Below are 20,716 nucleotides of genomic sequence, written 5' to 3'. Positions count from 1 at the left end.
GGCCCTTGGTTTATTCCCTGCTAGCTTCTTGTTGCTGCCATAGCCATTGCCGGTTTTAATTGTATGTTCCTGATTAGCCTGTCTGCTCACCACGTGTTTTTTGCTCAGCCAGGCTCAGGATTTTCCACCGAGGCTGCGGCCGCATTTTGCTGAACAGACCCAGTTAGCCGCATGTGCTTTATGTTTTCAGTTAGCCTTTTTTGGACTCTTCACCCTTTGTTTTACCATTACTGCATCCACCTACGACACAGTGACAAGGCGTTCTGCACAAAAACTACTAAAACACTCTTTGACTAATTAACATGTAAAAGAATATTAGAAGTGGCTTGCTAGGGTGCTTGTGTTCCTCCGATGACTTTACACCTCAAGATGCTAAAGCCGTGCCGACTTCAAAATGTATTATCACGGACAATAATTGCAATATAGCAACAAAATATTTATAGATTTTATGCAAAAAAACATGTACTATTTCCCTCAAATTTTGCATGTTTACGAATTTGGGGAGATTTTAATTGAAAATACAAAAATGTCAACGGAATATTGTGTTTCCGCTGCGACAGGTAAGCACAGCCGCTGTTTAACATTTGATGAGCTGGTGTCTACGAGACAGATAATAGCGAGGCTGCATTGTCCGCTCAACACAATGTACGCTTGCGTGTGTTTTCTGGCATATGGCCTGTGACCCCGCTAGCCCCGATGTCTGGGTCATTGTGATAGCGATAGCATAGCGCCGAATAGGGACAGGCCGAACGTAAAAAAGCCAGTCTTTCACCACAGCTGATTACCGAATGTATGCGCCTTGATCCTGTATGCATGTGCAGACAGCAGCCTATAATGAGGCGCTCTTGTATTATTGATGCCCCACCTCTATCTACCTGCTGTTTCCTGGATTTGGCCCGCAAAGTGGTTCTTGGGCTTTTGTTTTCTGACAGAATGCTTAGCAGAGGTCATCCAGTATTAATTGTATAAACCTTTGGATTTTGCGATAGGTTTTTGATGTGCAGAATTTAGGTCACAAGATCACATCTGTCGTTCTCTAGTTGTTAATGTGGACCCACAATGGTTTGAAAAACAAATATGTGTCTGTAAAATGTCACCAACCACAAAAATACATCAAGCCATTTCTACAAGGTATGCAAGGTGCAACAGCTCAGTGTTTTTAGGGTCTATAACATTCCCCAAACAATGAGATACAAAGTTGTTTCAGTGACGTTTGTGCGAGGGGGCACATTTCATGCAGGAGGGCATTTTTCAGTCCTGGCAGCTCTTTTTTGCAGTTACTCAATTTTCTAGTAGGCCCTGAAATGATCAACAGTATGCTTGTGAACCATAGTCCCATAATCCCATATTGCTACGAGCAGGGACTGGCAGAAGGCAATATTGTTGGGAGCGATGCCCGTTCTTGCCTGCCTAAATTGAAATGCACGATTGTGGCCGTGATCCATTACCCTCGGCTGGCTGCTGCTGCTTACAGGGGGCTGGGGCAAACCCTTTTTGGGGGGATTTGGGCCACTGAACCATGCCATAGGCGCACACCTGAAATGAACTGCGCTGTTTTGGTCGGAATCCATTATCCAAAGTCTACTATTGCTGAGAGGGGGGCTGAATAATTGGCCTCGATATCCAAATTCCAAAAGTCAGTAAATCGGGCTGTACGTCACGAGTCCTTAAAGTCAGGAGGTGTACAAAATTTGGAACGTTAATACTCAAGGCTTTCTTCTCCTGACCTGTGTCATCATTGCAGTCTTTATAAGCTCATTTATGATGCCAGTGTACGTACATGCATTTCTTAGACGTACATGAATTAACTTTTTTATCACCATTTTCATTCTACACTGACAAATAGAAACAAAATAAACCTGTAGGGACAAGCATGACGTCATTTTCCAGCACTTCCCCCGCACCCTCATTTCTCTTAACAGATGTGTTACGCCCCAAATAGTTTTGCTATAAGTAAGATAAAAGCAGTTGAAAATAAAGCATATGGGCGCTGCAAACTCATTTGTGCAAGGTAAGAACATACTTAATAAAGAAAATACTCTACTTTTACTTTCCTGAGAACCTCTCAAACTATGTGTCTCACTTTTAAAGTGAAAAAATACTGTCAAGAGTTCAAGTTGTTTCTGGACTATGCTAATGTTAATTAACACAAATAATCTTTGAGGTAAGGGTTTTCATGCTTTTGACCACTATAGTGGACGCAAATCTTTGTATCCATGGTAATCTTACAAGGCTCAGCATCACAAGGAGCTGGATTGACTGTTTTGCATTTCAACGGTGTTGTGTTTTCACAAAGATTGAACAGTCACAAAGTGAAAGCTGGCTTTAGTAGAACTATCATCAGATTTAAATAGGTTTGTCGAACAGTTTCTCCTCAGCACTGCGTCAAAATGGCAAGACTTTCCTCCTCTTTCATTATTGGGGGTATCTGATAAAGCCACGACCAGTATCTGAAAACAACATGTTTCCCCTGGATTTCAGGCACTTTCTTGGAACATTATCTTGGGGCCTGGGCTGTCTGCACAGCGCCTTCCCCTCTTAATATATCTACAGCGTCTCGCCCTGCCTGGCAGTCAGAAGCGTTGTCAGGGCCCACTTGGCCTGAGCTCCTATCAGTTCTTTGGAGGTCTTGGCGGGTCGCGGCCTCGCCTCTGGACACAGACTGGCTGGCCTCACGTCTTAACTCGAGGGCGCCGTGTTCCCTTCCCGCTGTCAAGAGCTCGGCTTGACGGAGAAAAATGAGAGTTAAGGAACGAGCCTGAGCCGCCATCAGATACACATACAGACTCACAAAGGCACAGCACTGTAATCTGTCAAAAACAAACCTCTCAGAAACATACACATAAGCAGAGCTTGGCGATCTGTCAAAAAAAGACCATCTATTATTAATCTTACAATGCTCACCATCCTGGGGAGCTGGATTCAGTGCACAGACCGCACTGGAAGGAATAATAGATTTATGTTTTCTTGACAACGTTTTACTCTGTGCAGTAGTTTTGTCTTACTGCAGAAATAAATCCATCGATTTGTATTCTTCAAGCAGTTTTGTAACCTATAGAATGATAGCATGCTAAAGTTGTTTGCTATATGCCACAATTTTAAACTTGAAGTTTGGATTACTTGAATACTAAAGAAAACTGGTCGGCAAGCACCGGGGCCGCAGATGGGTCGCAAAGAAAATACAGTTGCCTTATTTTTTGCATATACTGTATTTATTAGCATATACACACATATTCTTACCTAAAAAACTCATAAGTATATTTCTGTATTTTCGCAATGATTTATCAATCAACAGATATTGCTGACCACTTAATGCTCAGCATTGGATGCAGAGAATTGAACCTGGATTGCGGTGGTGAGAATGCCAAATCCTAACTGCTATGAAATTAGGATTATAGATGACATAAGATTGACTCGATTTTATCTCATCATCAAACTATTTTAACTTACAGTGCCACGTTTTTAGACGCTGTAATAGAGAACTATGAGGACGAGTTTGGCTGCCCTTTGAGACTCTTTGTGATTAAGGGCTATACAAATAAACATGACTTGACTTAAAACTACGTCATACAATGTGGTACCATGAGGAAGAATAGTGTGATGAAATTGAATGTCTTTTCCAATGTCATCTAGATCCTTAGTGATTCAGTGAATACATGTATTTCAGCTGACTATTATTATTATCATAATTCTTACTAATATGATTGGGCCAGGTCGTGAGACTATTGTCAGACATTAAACCGGTCTGTGGTACAGAAACAATAGGGGCCACTGCTATATAATATTTCGAGCCTGTATGAGCCCACACCTAAAATTTCTTAACACTTTTGGTTAACTATAAAATCCAAATACATTTTTACTTTTGGAGGGCAGATTATTTTGACCCATTATCCGAAACACCAATATAATTTTAGTTGCTGATGTTAACACTAACAACTTGCCAAAAGTTACAACTTTTATATTGGCTTCAATATTCTTTATGATGGATGATCAAATGTAATGAAAATGTTAATATTTGTTATAGCTGTCAAGAAATACAGCAATATTTTAAAACAATGTTTCATGTGTCTTTTAGCAACTTATTAACCTTTATAGAGATGTACACTCTTCCCAGGCCCAATACTACGGTAGGTGTTGGTAGTTAGGTTGACAAATATGAAATACAAGAAAATGGCCCTTGATAAAAGATTAGATTCCGCTGTTTGGAGTGGTCGGTGGTTGGCAGCTGCTGTACCCAATTTGGCCGCCAGAAGGCATTAGAGACACCACAGAAGCAAATCAGGCGATTATCAATTTTGTTGTTTTTTATTGGGGTACTTTCACATGAAACTTAGGCAAAGACACTTGCAGAGGCCTAAAGTTTAACAGTGTCAATTTTTAAGAAAATCGGTTCAGCCGTTTCGGAGCCAATAAGTCATGTGGAAACACACATTGGGATTTATAAAGGAGTTGGATTTAAATTATGGTCAAGATGAATAACCTTCTTACATTGTAAAATATATTTTTTCATTTTAATTAAACACAGTTTATAAAGTATGAGTTCTCATATGCTTACAATACATTTCAGGTAACTCCAAGGTTTATGAGCATTTTTTTTAATTAATGAAAAAAGTATATAGCTTGCTACTTTAATATATTTTTGTGAAATTGTATAATAGGTTACTTTTAATTTCAAACAAGATCGTAACGTGGATTAGTTCCATGATGAACAACGGGCATCCCTTGGAAAAAATGATCAAATACTTACCAAGAAGGTAATATTGTCTAAATGTATCCATTATGGGCTGCATGGGATGTTAAAATGATCACTAATAATCCATATATTCTCATTTTTCAGTCCCCCATTTAGATTAAAAAAACAATCTATCACTTAATTACATATTCATATGAAAATAATTCCTTGAAGCAGTGAAAAAAGCTGATGTACCATTAAATAGTCTACTTTCCTACAAGGAACTGCAGTGCAGATTTGAATTGCATATTCACCTTTTGATCTATTGTGTGTTTGTGCCAACTTATTTCAAAATGTCTAATCACTTTGATTGTTATGTCTGCAAATAGCTTATATAACATACTGGAGTCATTCAACGTGACAAAATAAGTCTCAAATGAAGGGTGAGAAAACAAGTCTTTTTCTACTTTTCAAATTCTACGGATCTCTTCTTGGCTTTAAGATTCTGTTGCTAACATAAAAAAGCTTGCATGGACATATCCATTTTATCTGTCTGATTTTATTTCAGCCTATGTTCCTGCTCTACTTGTGACTACAAGAGCCAAGTAGAAAATCTGCAGGATCAAGAGCGTTCTCCATTCGAGTCCTGGTGCAGTGGAATGCCCTGCCCCTCGAGAAGATCTGCAACCTCATTGGAAGTGTTGATATCTAGGCTTAAGACACATATAATATTCCATAGCTTATAATTGATGTTGACCTCATACTTGTGTTTTCCTGTCCTTTTCTGAGCCCAGGCTGGTGGTAGAGTCAGCGGACCAGCACTTGGACCTGAGCCATGTTATCACACGCACTAAGCTGCGTTGTCACTGTCTTGGATGTCATGAACAATTTTAGTTATTACCTAAGTTTAATGTTGATGTTGATTATGTTTTGTTACCCAAATCACATATATTGCAGCCTGGTCACCCTGGAAGGGAGATTTACTCTTGTGTGGCCCCTTCTCAAAGTTTACAATTTTTCTCATGCTGAGGTTCTTGACGTTTTCCTTGCCTGCATACAAGTTTCAGATAAGGGTATGTTATTATGTAATTATTTGTCTAAAATATTTAGAAGTGGGAATTCCTAATGTGAGCAAGTTTCTGGTCGGAGAAAGGCCCATGGTCTAGAGATAACTAGCCGCCCTCTTCCCTTGGCCCCTGTCCTCAGGAGCCAGAGAGTCTGTCAGTTATCGCTGCTCAATAAGGCAGATTTCGATAGGCTAAACAACACATTCCACAACCACTGCCCATGAGAGTTGCTAAAACAACAGACAATACACACCCACAAACAAGAATGAGGGTCGGTCTTCCCCGAGGCCATTGCATTTAAAACCCCTGTTTTAGTTGTGACAGAATTTGAATGCTATTGTTTTTGCATGTTTTGGGCGAACAGTTTGCCATTGATCAAGAGCAAGAGTTTTGTCAGTTAGCAAAGTGGTCCACAAATGTTAACGTCACCGAAAGGCCTTTGAAAACACCAAGACTGGGTGCTTTGAAATTGTAAAACCTTGTTCCCTAAATCCACACAACAAGAAGCAAAAAAAAAAAATCCACCAATCTCTCAGTAGGCAGAAAGATAAAATTCCTAAGAATCTTCGTCTTTGAACATTTGCTTGTCTGTTTAGGTGATGTCTACTGGAGATTAAATAAAGAGGTCAAAATTCATGGGTGCCATCTATTTGAGAATTTGAGAATTACATCAACATAAGTACAACCAATAATAATAGATTTTGTTGATTTTTTTTGTTGATTGGTTTATCGGAAAAAAAATGATACATGAATAACATGTTAAAAAAAGCATTCATTATAATTTAGTTACTGGTTAGTTACTGTTAATCATCAATTTGCAAGATTAAAGCAAATCACTGGAGCCAGGCCAAGTTCTATGATATAAAGTGAGTTCACAATATGCCAAAAATGTGTTTAAAAATAAAAAACGTGACCAGACTTTAGGACAAAAAATTAGTTAACACTGATTCTATTATTAAAGACATTTTAAAATTGTTGAGTATTTGTTTTGAACAGCAAAAAAAAAAAGTATTACAGAATTTGCAATTAAAGGGTATATAAATGGAGTTTCATCAAAGTAACCATAGATATGATAATGGTGTGAGATAGTTTACCACCTAAATAAGCCACCAAAGTAACATGAAGCCAATGTGACTTGATGGTATCGTGCCAAAGAAATCCGGAATTACGGTGTTGAAGGCTTTAGAGTAGGTGGATCATAACTTGTCACCGCTTCCTGGGAATTCAAAGGCAAAATGCCCAAACTTGGCAAAGACACTGGAATAAGTTAAGAAAAAAAAGCCTCAAAGTCAACGATACTTGACCCAATTAGCGATTATCCTTCACTGCTACCTTGTCAGCATTCTCCACACCACCGCTGCCAAGAGCTTTTAGCAGTAATTACCAATTCATTGATAATTCCACACAACATTAATCTAGCCTAAGGATTTCCGTGCTGTGTGTTGAGTAGCCGAATGAGCTCATCATACGGAGGCCGGCGTGAGATGTGGAGAAAGACAGCTGTTTTGTAGAATGAGGCCACCATCAAATAGTGGCCCTTGTCTCCCCGAGGACACATTGCCCAAATTGTCTCCTCCATTCACCGCGCCCTCAGATGCACTTGTGAGGCCTAAGCACAAGTGTGGTACTGTAATCTTCTAATTTAGCAAAAGGTATTTTGAGACACTAAAATCCAGAATAAAGGTCAAACATGGCGTATGTCTAAGCTACATGTGACAATTGCTGAAGCTAAGCAACCAGGCTAACGGCTTACTAGGTCTGCCCCTCAGGTCTGTGGTGGTTCGCAACGGATATCAGAGTCAGCATAAAAAAATTCTGAAATCTCCATATGTTAACAGTCTGATGAGAATTCCTAGTTTTACCTCAATCGATCTTTATCCTCTGCGATATGTTTGATCTTTGCTATCGTATTTGAGTTGTTAATCAGATTGCATGATTCAAAACATAAAAGATGTGCATGACAACAGGTCAAAAGGATTCAGCGGAAGGGGTGTGAACGGTTGATCCTGATTGGAATGGACATCCTTTTTAAAGGAAGAAAAATGGCCCGGCGTTGGAGATTGGATTCGGCCGCTTGGAGTTGTCAGTGGTCGGGAGCGCAGCAGTACCCAATTTGGCCACTACAGACCCCACTACTGCAGACGATCCCGGAGCAGATGTTTATCGATTTTGTTTGTATTTATTGGGAGTGTCTTCACACAAAACCAAGCTAAAGACACTTGTGGAAAAGTAAGACTGAATAATGTTCACGAAAATTTGTTCAGCCATTTTGGAGCCTATGATTTACATACAAACACACAGATAAAAAAACCAACGGGATTTATTAAGTAGTTTTGGTAGATAAGATAGATAGATAGATAGATTGATAAGATACATTTTGATACAATTTAGATTATATAGACTTAAATGATCTGATTTTTGAGGATCACCCTTAGATTCTAAGTACCCTCCATCTCAGCATTTCACAAAATGATTTATTTCCCATTAGCCTGTATATTTAATGGCTACAGCTCTGTGCAGGTGTATTTAAATATGGTATATAGCAATTTCTTTAAAAAAATATATCACTGTACTTTGAAATAATATTTACATCTCTATAAAGGTTAATAAGTTGCTAAAATAATATTTGGGAGCTAACCACTGGCAATGGTAATATGGACCATTCTCTTCATCACCTTGACAATTTTCCCTATGCTGCTTTTTCCAGCAACAATCCCACAAGGAGACCATACTGCCTGTTTGACCTCTACTATAGAAGGACTTAAAGACTCAATCCAATGTGTCTAGCACCACTGGAACCTTCAGCCAGCTTGCTAATTGGCTATCGTTCTGAGGCAATGCAAACACAAGACTTTGCAAAGTGAAATAATTAGGCTTTTTTGCTAAGATAATAAGCATAATCAGTATTGATAAAACTTCAAGGTCTTGGACAATCAGGTTTATGGTGAATTTGATTGCAAAGAAAAGAGAATGCTCAATGTTGGCTCAGGCGGTGGTATATGTGACCTTGTTTTCGAGCACTGTGGATGAAAGACACAGCAGGGTTGTGGACATGCTCAGCCGGGGTTGTCCACACGGCTCATCAACGGCTACCTTGTGCGTAGGTGGAGACGGCAAAGGCCAAGCAGCATCCCTCTTCCAAACGCTAGCAAGACAAATGCCTTGTGGCCAGTATAAAACACGGAACACATGATGAAACACGCAATTAGGATCTTTGGCGGCGGCATGGAGCCGAGCAGGGGGAAGGACTGGATACATATTTCCTTGCTGATTAATGGCGGCACGCCAAGAGAGGCCGGGGTTCGCAGACCCGGCAGGAGTGGTGGGAGTGCTGGGTAACGAGGCGCTGAGGTAGATTTATATCCAAACCCCTGAGCATTGCCCCGCCTATCCTGATCGCATGTGCCCGTGACAAAGTTCCCCCGGTCCCCATCCCATCTCCTTGAAATGTCATTACGTGTTCGCATGGAGCAGGCCGGCAGGGATAGAAGGCACAGGGGCGTTTCAGCTAATGAGAACTAGGTTTGGCCTTTTGTCACATGTCTCAATGGTTCTTTCGTTTTCCTCCCAGTTCTCCTCTGCCGTAATTCCTTTCCCACCTTCGCACTCAACTTAACGCCTCGGCCGTCCCCGCACATGAATCGTAATTACAGACTGCTTCGTGGACCTGTCTTACCTTAAGCCTGTCTGTAGGCAGGGCCTGGGCTCCTTTCATGATCACCTCCTGTACCCGTTCCACGGACAGGTCCGTTCCTGCCTGCTCTAGCCGTTGGCTAAAGAAGGCAATTACCTAAAACAGAGGAAATTACAAAAAGGCAAGTTTGTTCAACCACGTAAAATGGGATTTTTTTTTAAATTTGATAGACTAGGAGTCACCAATGTTTTGAAAGCCAAGACCTATGCTTTTGTTACTGATTAGGAAAAAGGGCTAAAAGCTCAATTTGCATTTCTGAAAAAAAGGACCATTCATTACTGCATTGTTACTATGTTATTATGTCAATACTGGATTGTTATTAGGAATAGTGTCTTCAACAGGGCTCACCAACCTTTTTAAAGCTAAGAGCTACTCTTTTGTTACTGATTGATGTGAGCGGGGTCCAGTTGGTAATGCATTTGTAAAATAACATGTTATCACTATAATATTACTATGTCATTACTGTGTTATCACATTGTAAATGTTAGATCTTAAAATAGACAGTCAACCACCTAGAATCAGGCCAGTCAAAAATCCAATTTCCAAGAAAATCATAGTGAGCGTCATCAATTTTTAAAAACTGTCTGCGGGCTACTTAGTTGGTCTTTGCCTGCAGGCACCACGTTGGAGACCCCAGATTTACACAGTAGCAACATCTGAATTACGACAAATATCCCCATGAGAAACATCCATCCACCCATTATCTGCACCGCTTATCCTCAGTAGGGTCGCTGGGCGTGTTGGAGCCCATCCCAGCTAATTTCGGGCAGTGGGCAGGCGACACCCTGAACTGGTTGACAGCCAGTTGCAGGGCACATGGAGCCAGACAATTCACTCGCTCATTCCGACCTAAGGACAATTTGGACCGGCTAATTAACCTGATATGCATGTTTTTGGAATGTAGAAGAAACCGCAGTGCCCGGAGGAAACCCACACAAGCACGGGGAGAACATGCAAACTCCACACAGGAAGGTTTGACTTCACGACCTCAGAACTGTGTCGCGCACCTGCTAACCAATGTGCTGCCGTGCTGCCCCCCCCAAGAGAAACAATTTACAGTAATTTCCTGACTACAACATGCAACTTTTGTCACACAATTTCAGCCCTTTGGCTTGTGCAAAGATGCTAATAAATAAAAGTATTCAAATGGCCGCCAGTGGCGCTCTGTTATAAAAGGTAAGAATGTGACAGGTGGTGTTGAGGATGCAAGTCACAGCTGCCAAAAAACAACATAAAGGAAGTTTAACAGAAGGTAATCTGCTTTGTACATAAATACAATTTGCATAAACTGACCCTCACCATAGAAAATGTAAAAAGCTTTCAAATTAGAAGCAATCAAGTTGGCCAATAAGATGTAAAAAGGAGCTGCTGCACATCATTTTTGAACTGAATGAATCAATGGCGAATGGTTGGAAACGGCAGCGGGAGGAACTGGAGCAATGTAAAAAAATATAAAAAATAAAGCTTTCAGGGGTAACAAAAGGTGGTGGCCTAAACTGGAACACATGGCCAAAGTGGTTCCATTGTGACCATAAACCTTATGGTCAGGTGCAGCTTATCTACATACAAATTGTTTTTTCCTCAAAACATGTATTTGGTGTAGCTTATAGTCAAGTGCGGCTTTTAGTCCAGAAAGTATCAGTCAAACGGAAAGCTCAAGTACACCATGTTTTCCCTAAGCTATTTATTGCCTATGTGTTGGAGCTTCCACAACATTGAAAACAAGCAAACAACCTACCTGAAACAACAGTTCTCTTGCGCTAGAATCCCTTAGATATGTAAATAATGACTCACTTTGAGAATGTCGACGTAAAAAGCGGAAATTAACGCTGCCAATGACTTTCACAAGCACAAAAACTCTTGCTTCTTTTGAGACAATCATATGCTGATCTCATTAAAGCTTAATATCAATCGCAAGCCCAAGCTTGGTCTAATCCCAGCATGAGTGTGTCAGGCCTGCAGCAGGAGCGCCCTTATATGATGACACTCCTCGCAATATGGAGCTTTAATGATACGTATGGAAGCGCGCAACAAAGCAAGCTCTTCCCTATATGCGCCGGGGTTTGTAGGATGTCAGCTGTCGCAGCTTGAACAACAAGACGGCAATCATCATTGATGCAGAAGCACAAAGGCTGGATAAACATTCGCGCAATCGAGAGTAGGGAGGGGAAAAAAACAGTAATAACATCACAATGATTTCAGACATTTCTTATTTGAATTCTTAGTGCGGAATTCCCCCCCCCCCCTAAGATTTACCCTTTGGGAAATCATTTCCAGGATCAAGACGTTGTCATCACAATTGCACATGCAATGTTAGAAGTAACGGTCAATGGAAAATTTCTGCTTGAAATAAAAAAAAAAAGATATCAGCACTTATTAAATTGAATTTAGCTCAGGCTCGACAAACAATTCTTAGTTTTTTTTTCTTTTGTTTTAGTTTTTGCTAGAAAACCTAAGGGTCATTCTATTTGGCTTCACAACAAATCTTAGCTCTGTTACAAATACCACAGCAAAGACAGGGGTGTTACAATATATAATAAAGTCAGCTACCAATTATGTTTCCAAATGTCACGTATTTGTAAAATATGTTTTTACCTTCAAGCAGTGCTTCACGGAGGATATTTCACATTGTAAATAGTAAAAAAACATTAATTAATAGATACATAAATCTGGGTCCATTGACTGATCCTTTAGCTCATTTCAGGTTTTACTTTTTAATTTATAAATGTATTCAACACGTTTTGCTCTAAAATTTGTGTTTTTTCTTTTTATCTTTATATTTAATAGCTCAACTTTTTAGTAATGAGCAAAATTACTTGCCTACTCTGGTTTCAGAGACTGTTCTTAGATTTTTTTAAAATTTTTATTATATCATCGAAAACAGTCTCGATATGTTTGTCATTTTATTTACTTTGTTAACTTCACATTCCATAAACACTACAATGTTTACAATGCACGCATTTCATGGAGGCAAACAAGTTTTTTTTTTTTAGCAAAGACAATATTTCTTCCTCGTATCGTCTGTAAAAAAGAATAGATTTTATTCTAGATCTTCTGTTAATAGTAAGGGAAAATTTTATGGAATGGGAGGTAGTTGTGATTACATTTTTGATTTATTAACCCGGGTAAAAAAATTTTTTTTTCATTTCAGAGGATTTTTTTTCTAGATTTATTTCAAGATTTCTTAAGTATTATTCTTTAAATTTAAGTGACCAAAAAAAGGTTCAAAAATAAAATAAGATAAATAAACACATAAAATGAGCAAAATTATTTGCTAATAGTTGCTAACACATTTTAGTGGAGGTAAAAAGTCAAGCCAATTCAAGTCATTTTTATTTGTATAGCCCTAAATCACAAAGTGTCTCAAAGGGCTTCACAGGTTATTACACTATATTACACAGACTATTCTTCAGACTATTATTATACATTCCCCTGCTCTGGAGCCGACAAGAAGAGTAGGTTATTCATATGCTATAGAGTAGAAGTGAGTTTTAAGCTTAGATTAAACATTTCCACTGAGGTTGCAGATCGGATCTCAGGGGGAAGAGCATTCCACAGCACCGGTGCCCGGATGGAGAACGCTCTCGAACCAGCAGAACACTTCTCTGCTCTTGGGACCACCAGAAGACCGGCACAAGTTTTTTTGATCAATTGATGGTACTTTTTAAGTTGTATTTCTAAATATCTAGTACAGGAATCCCTCGTATTTTACGGGGGTTACCATGATAGGCAAAATCCATTAAGTAGAAACCTATATAATTTTACAATTATTACACAATTACATACTCTATTGTACACTGAAACCAATTGTGTAAATGTTTATTATTTGTAAAAGAACTACTGTACCGTCAAATAATAAATAGCCTGGAGACTGTTTGGTTATAAAAATGCAGAACACATTGCACGATGCAAATCCGTGAAGTAGTGAAACCGTGAAAATAAAACCGTGTTATAGCGAGGGATTACGGTACACCCATTTGGGAGCCTTAGCTTTAAAGCGCAAGAAATGCAACTGCTTCACACTTTAGCTATACAGTTTTGTTTACAGCCTAGCCATTTAGCTCAACTTCTGGCAAAAATTTGTCTTCGATATAATTAAGAGAATAAATACATACACAACCCTTGGCAGTGCAGTCATCCGGTTACGGTTGACTGTGTCCTATATTAAGTCATTAAGCGCCATAAAGTATAAATACATTCTCAGAACCATTGTGTTTGAGTGCCAAAACATAAAAATAATTTCTCGTTTTATTTTTTAAAAAAAAGGCATTTCACAACGGTTTGACAGAGTTCATCAGTGTCAAGCCTCTGGAAATGGTTTCAGTATAAAAAAAAATCACCATTAGATAGCAGGACCGGCTTTGATTAGATCTTTGTCCACACATTGAGGAAGCCCTCTCTTCCTTGTGTTGCTTCCTGTATACAGCAATTGAAGACTGTAGGCGGCCAACTTAGAATGAGGATGGACGGAGTGAAGCAGTGTGTCATTGTAGCGAAGAAATGGATAAGTAAAGCCAGTTTACGCTTTGAGTCTCTTCGTTGTCTTCGGTCCAGTTTCATGAAACGAGTACTTTCAAGAAACTTGGTAATGTTCAACTCAATGCTCAACATTGAAAAAAGCTAGAGACATACTTCTTTCTAATGATGGTTGAAACTTTCTTTTAATATGTCCTATGCCTACATAGTTGCAGAAGAACATTTTCTGTAAGTCTTCAAATATGAGTCTAAATGGCAAAAAAATAGCTCATCCCATTTAAGAGAAACGTCTGGCAATGAATAAGTTACAAAATTAACAAAAGAATCTAAAAAAACAAAGAATTATGCACAGTTGGCCTTCTGCTAATTATTTAAGTACATGACAAGATTTCATGTACTCAACGGAACTGCTTGGAACAAACTATTCCTTCCATCCATGATGTGATGCCTATTGGGTTTTAGCCCAAACAAGAGATCAAGCGCACAGCGCTCTTGATGTTTGCTGCATTTCATTCTGCCCTAGAGAAATGTATGATCTTTGGTAATTAAAAATCCCTGTGTAACAGAGTCTTTTTAATATTCCCCCCCCCCCTCCAATACACTCATCTGGCAAACCGACAACCCTAAACACATCCGCATGCCGCGTTTCGTCTCTCCTGAACAGAGCCCAGGAGCGCATCCTGCGCGTCCGCAGCGAAAAACTAATCTCTTCATCAGTTGTGAAGGCCTCCCATATGGGGTTAATTTTGAGGAGCGGTTCCCTCAATCCGACATCTCATATACGCGTGGGTTGGCGAGCAGGGAAAGGGGGGGGACTTTGGAGAAATGCCTGAGGGAAGCTGACTTAACCGAGGGAATCCAGAAGCATGCTTCCTCATACTTATGGAGAACAGCGGTGCCTATGGTGATGTACTATGCAGCAACCCCCCTGATGGCGCGCGCACACACACACATACAGATAAGCAAATAAGAGAAAGCTTGGCTCACTTTCATTTTTTCCCCCTATTAATAAAGCAGTGAGTGGCAGCTTTCACTTGGCACCCCCACTTTGCCCTATCAACATAAATGCTATTGATAAATATTTGAAAAGCATTCAATGCATGCAAGAGAAGAATTAATGAATTCATCAATTTCCGACAACATCATAGTCTGGGTCAAATTGAAAGGGGAACACTTGAAATTGTAACCAATAGATTTAAATATATCAGTAAACACGCGCAGCAGAAAAAAAGGGCGTCCTTTGGGGAAGTAGAAAAAAAAAATGAAAATATTGAAACTAACGTTGTTTATTAAAAATAAAAGTAGCTACAAAAATTGCATCGTTCCTTTTTAGATAAACAGATCAATCGATTGATAAAACGCTATTTGCAATAATACATTCCTGCCTGTTTAATGCAGCATTCTGATTATCATTATTATTTTTTAACATAATACCTTTATACGGTCTCACTGTGTGGTATGATGGCAGCACAGCAGCAGACAGAAAGAACATACAAAGAGTAATCAACACAGCCGAAAAGATAATTGACTTCTCTCTGCCCAGTCTGGAGGACACTGAAAAGTTGCTATATTGCAGCATAGCCATTAACACTATAAAGGACTCTTCTCACCCCAGCTACCACCACCTTGACCTGTTGCCCTCTGGCACTATTCTTTCATTGCAAGATTGTCATGACTTAGGCCATTCTCTAAGCACTACATCCTAAGTATGTTTTCCCATTTATCCTGACCGCCTTTCATCTTATTTTCCCAGTAAAAAGTTTATGATAGGTTTACCAGAGAATGAGAAGTCTACTCTTGTTGCATACATTGTTTCACTACATTGTTATCAAAGTAAAGAAAGACAATTCATTTTTTGTTTCCGTAGATATAATCTGATGGGGCAACCATTTTTGGATAAAAAAAACCCAAACCCAAAACCCCACAGTTGCTCAAGGTTCGGATAATAACCAATCGCACTTCAGCTTTAGAGTTTTTATGAGAGGCCCTGGGCAACTGTGATCTTTTAAGTAGGAAGCATGTGCCAAAAATGCTCATCAGATGGGTTGAAAACAAGACCGATATTAGTTTTCAAATCATATTCTAATCACTTTTGAATATGACTGATGAAGATTTGGAAATGTTCTTGCAACTGACAATGAGCCACTAATTAACTAATCAGTGCCTCACAGCCGCAATGCTAGCAGGTGTGACACGAGCATGAGTGTTAACCCTCCTCATTCACCTTGCTTGCAATAGCAGCTAGTGTATGAGATTGTAGGCGCATTAGCGACATTAACATCATTGGCTAGTGACAGATTTTCTGCCAGAATCGCCCTGTGTTTGGCTCCGTCCATCTTCACATCAACTCTAACGATCTTTTCAGTCCCTGCTGAAGAAAAGCAACCCCAGACCATGATGCTACAACAACCATGTTTGATAATGAGGATGGTGTTTTCAGGGTGATGTGCAGTGTGACTCTTAGGCCAAATGTACACTTTGCATTCAGCCCAAAAAGTTTAATTTTGGTTTTATCTGACCAGAGCACCTTGTTCCACATGTTATTTCTCTCCCATGAGGATCTTGCAAAAGCCAAATGGGCCTTTTTTATAGTATTCTTTCAGAAAAGGCTTTTGTCTTCCCACTCTTCCCACTACACAGCATCATCTCCAAACAGAAGAGCAGCTTCAGCGACAGACTGCTGTCATAGTCTTGTTCCACGGACTGAGGAGATCATTTCTTCCTCATGCCATGAGGCTATTTTATCGTCTTTTATCGTCGCCGGCGACTTTAATCGGGCATGTTTAAGGACTGTAGTTCCCAAATTCAATAAATACGTGGACTGAGCAATTAGGGAAAAAAAAAACTGGACCGTGTGTACAGTAAGATCAAACATCTAGTTAGATCCGCCAATCTCTGTCTGTCCCTCTCCCCCCTCATACACCCCCCCCCCCTCCGGAGGAAAACAAAGCCTATTATACAACAAGGACAGTACAAAAATCTTCTTTGTTCCTTTATCTCTTTGTTTTCCTTATCCTCACTGTAAAATGTGGACCTGGAGTGCCACGTCCAATTTCGTTGTCACAATATATCCCATGTTGTAACAATGACAATAAAAGTATTTTCTATTCTATTCTATTCTATATTGGGTATTTCTGTATTCTATTTCTTTTATTTTACTATTTTATTTTTCAACAAAAGGATACTACTGGAAGTGTGAATTTCCCTACAAGGATGAAAAAAGTATCTATCTATCACTATCTATCTTCCATAAAGGACAGATTTATACAGAGTATGACTAATAGTTGTCTTGTGCACAGATGGTCCGCCCTCAGCTGTGTACCTGCAGGTCATCCAATGTGATAATTACCCTCTTGGTTGATTCTCTGATTAGTTTTCTCCTTTATTAGGCCGAAGGTTTATAGGGACGGCAAGGTCTTGGTAAGTTTTCAGTGGTTTTATGCACTCTCTATTTTGATATTATTTTTTTGCACAGTGTTCTAGAAGATGTGTAAATGTTGCAAAATCTTTTTGTATTCCGAACCTACTTTTCCACCATTTGTAAAGCCCTTAATCAAAAGAAGTCTCAAAGGGCTGTAGAAACTAAAGGCTATTATTGCACCCTCCCCTGATCTAAAACCTACATGAGGGCAAGGGGAAAACTCTGCATGAAGAAACTATGAAACCTTGACTCTGGGTGATATAACATTTGCCAATGTTCAGAGCAGTGTTTATGAACAGGTCATGGCATTTAGATGGACCAATGATTATCATTTCAGTCTTTTTAAGATAGTCTTTACCTGGATAAGGAAAAGCATGCACTTAATCGTAACTGTCAAGCCTAAATAAAAATGAAGAGGCCCTAAAGACGAACGAGTTTTAATTTGTTCATGATCATGTTAGAAAACAGGGAAACCTTGAAGTGATCCTTGCTGGATACTGACCGTGTCCAGGTTCTGCATGACGTCCTGGAAGGACGGGTGTGTCCTGAACTGTTCAAAGAGCTCCCGCTTGTAGAGCAGGGCGTAGACCAGGTTGGGGTTGTGGTGCAATGAGTTGCAGAGGCAAGAGTTGATGATCTCCAGCATCATGCGGATCACTTCCTCAATCACATTCAAGTCCTGAGCCTGAGGGGGAAGACGAAGGAGGACGACATCAAAGGTTAATTGCCTTCTCACAACACTCGCTTTGCCTATAATGGTGTTTTCAAATTATTTCTTCCAGAGAGATTAATGTTTGTACTTTGGGGGATGAAGGCAAAAATACTAAAGGCAATATGGAAGCTATAAAAAGCGTTTCATTTGCTAAGCTAATACTGGTGGAGATCATTACAATTTAACGTATTACTCGATATCTGTCGACTAGATGGTTTCAACTCCTCCAAAATAAACATCTCTAAAAAATAAATACCTTGGTTTCCAAGGTAGAAAAATAAAGATGATCAAAAGCTATTTGAACATACCCTAACCAAAACAGAAGTATTTCAAATGAATTCAGGTGCATTTGGTGACCAAGTTCACGTAATTTTAAGACAATTGTCAATCCTAGTGCACAGTCACGAGTGGTCCGAACCCGACACAATGTTGGGGGTGTCAATACTTCGAGACTTTGTAACACCCATTCTCCGTCAATTCTTCATGTTTCTTTCAGAGTCATTTTTATTGATTCAAACACATAAAACCAAACTTTATTACAGGAAACCCCAAACTACTACCAGAGGGCCATTTGGCCATTTTTAAGCACCCCTCAGCATATAATGAAAACTGATACTCCTAAAAAGAATTAATAAAAATGGCTGATTGATGTTCATAGTTTTTAATAGCAATGAATGTGTTAAATGTCCAATGAAACAAATATTAATTTCTGATCTTTACATTGTAAAAAATACTTGATTGGCAAAGGAGTTTGCTTATTTTAGGCATTAAGACCCTAATTTTCCAATATGTGAATTGTTTCTGGTGAAATAAAAAGATATGTATAAGAGCAAAGTTATCTAATATGGCACATATTATATATATATATATATATATATATATATATATATATAAAAAATATATATATATATCCATTATCTGCACCGCTTATCCTCAGTAGGGTCGTGGGGGTGCTGGAGCCCATCCCAGCCATCCTCAGGCAGTGGGCAGGGGACACCCTGAACCGGTTGCCAGCCAGTCGGCAGGGCATACAGAGAAAGACTATTTGCTCGCTCATTCACACCTAGGGACAATTTGGATCAGTCAATTAACCTAACATGCATGTTTTTATTGGAATGTGGGAGGAAACCCACGCAAGCACGGGGAGAACATGCAAACTCCACACAGGAGGTTCAATCTCATGACCTCAGAACTGTGACGCACACGTGCTAACCACTGCGCCGCTGTGCTGATCTTTTTATATATATATATATATATATATATATATATATATATATATATATATAGTATATATAGCACAGTTCTGAGGTCATGGGTTCAAATCCAGCTACCAGCCTTCCTGTGTGGAGTTTGCATGTTCTCCCCATGCTTGCGTGAGTTTCCTCCGGGCACTCCGGTTTCCTCCCACATTCTCAAAACATGCATTATTAGGGTAATTGGCCGGTCCAAATTGTCCCTAGGTGTGAATGAGGGAGCGAATTGTCTGTCCCTGTGTGCCCTGCGACTGGCTGGCAACCAGTTCAGTGTGTCCCCTGCCCACTGCCTGAAGATAGCTGGGCTGGGCTCCAGCACCCCCGCGACCCTACTGAAGATAAGCGGTGCAGATAATGGATGGATGGAGGGATATATACAGGTATTATATATTTTCCTTTGAGAAAATCATGAAATGTTTTTTTTACCTAAGTCAGGAACAAAAGAGGAAAATCATATGCAAAGGGGCAAAATGTTCTGCCAAAGAATTTGTTTTTCTTTACATTATTGTTGATAATTTATACATAATTCTAAATTAATTTGATAGCTAATTGTGTGGTGTATTTTTTAACAGTTTTGGTGTGACCTAGTTAATTTAATGTAAAAAAAAAAAGTGGCCTGTGTATCCTCCAATTTTCTTCTAATGAATTAAGGTGGTTTCAATTATACAGATTATTTTTAAGTCAATATTATTGAAGACATGTATTTCTGACAAACGAAGCTTCATCAGCTGGAGTATCAGATTCTTGGTTCAGTGGGTCCAGCTGTACATTAAGTACCCTTACATTATTATTTCAGACTGACTATGCATGTCAAAGCATGCTAAAGATAGAACATACATTTCAAATCAATCCCTCTGCTCTTCATGGGTTACATGGTGCTTCCTCTGGTCGGGTTTGTCACGTGTCAGCGCCTCAAAAGACAGTTGCCGCCAAGACGAGATAACATCCACATTTTGCATGCACAGCAATTCAACAAGGAAACGACAAAATTGGACATTGTGATCTTCCACGCAACGCAAACTATTCCCACACTCCTTATTTACAATAACAAACTGCACAATATTAGATAGATAGATAGATAGATAGATAGATAGATAGATAGATACTTTGTTCATCCCCGAAGGGAAATTCACATTTCCAGCAGCATCCCTGAGCTGAGAACAATCGAGAACAATCGAAAATAACACGGGAGCTGCTGGAGTGGCTGCCATTCGTGACGGCGCCGGAAGAAAAGATTCAATTTGAATCATTTACAAACAAACAAACAATTGAATCATGTACAAACAAACAAACAAAATACCACGCTTTTTAAATATTTATTGCTCATTTCACAGACCATCATTATACATGTAAATATTAAATCATCCAGTGTCATAAGTATGTTGTCAGAAGCATTGTTCCCTGAGTGCCAAAACAAAAGA

General features: G+C 39.4%; 1 protein-coding gene across 4 annotated transcripts in view; it reads right to left on the bottom strand.

Moving 5' to 3' along the window:
- Positions 1–20,716, bottom strand: part of dym (dymeclin) — a 76,886-nt gene that overhangs the window by 9,984 nt on the left and 46,186 nt on the right. For 3 of the 4 annotated variants that reach the window (XM_088319620.1, XM_088319619.1, XM_088319621.1), the window contains 2 exons: positions 17,833–18,015; positions 9,416–9,529 (listed from right to left, as the gene is read on the bottom strand). In XM_088319620.1, the coding sequence (XP_088175746.1) occupies positions 9,416–9,529; positions 17,833–18,015 (297 nt within the window). Of the gene's footprint in view, positions 1–8,719; positions 8,901–9,415; positions 9,530–17,832; positions 18,016–20,716 lie in introns of those variants that run through there. The other variant, XM_088319622.1, reaches the window with a different exon arrangement.

This window comes from Urocampus carinirostris, chromosome 16 (genome assembly GCF_059441175.1).
Source record: "Urocampus carinirostris isolate Australia breed hairy pipefish chromosome 16, RoL_Ucar_1.0, whole genome shotgun sequence".
NCBI classification, from domain to species: Eukaryota; Metazoa; Chordata; class Actinopteri; order Syngnathiformes; family Syngnathidae; genus Urocampus; species Urocampus carinirostris.
This window is presented reverse-complemented; position numbering and strand designations above follow the sequence as displayed.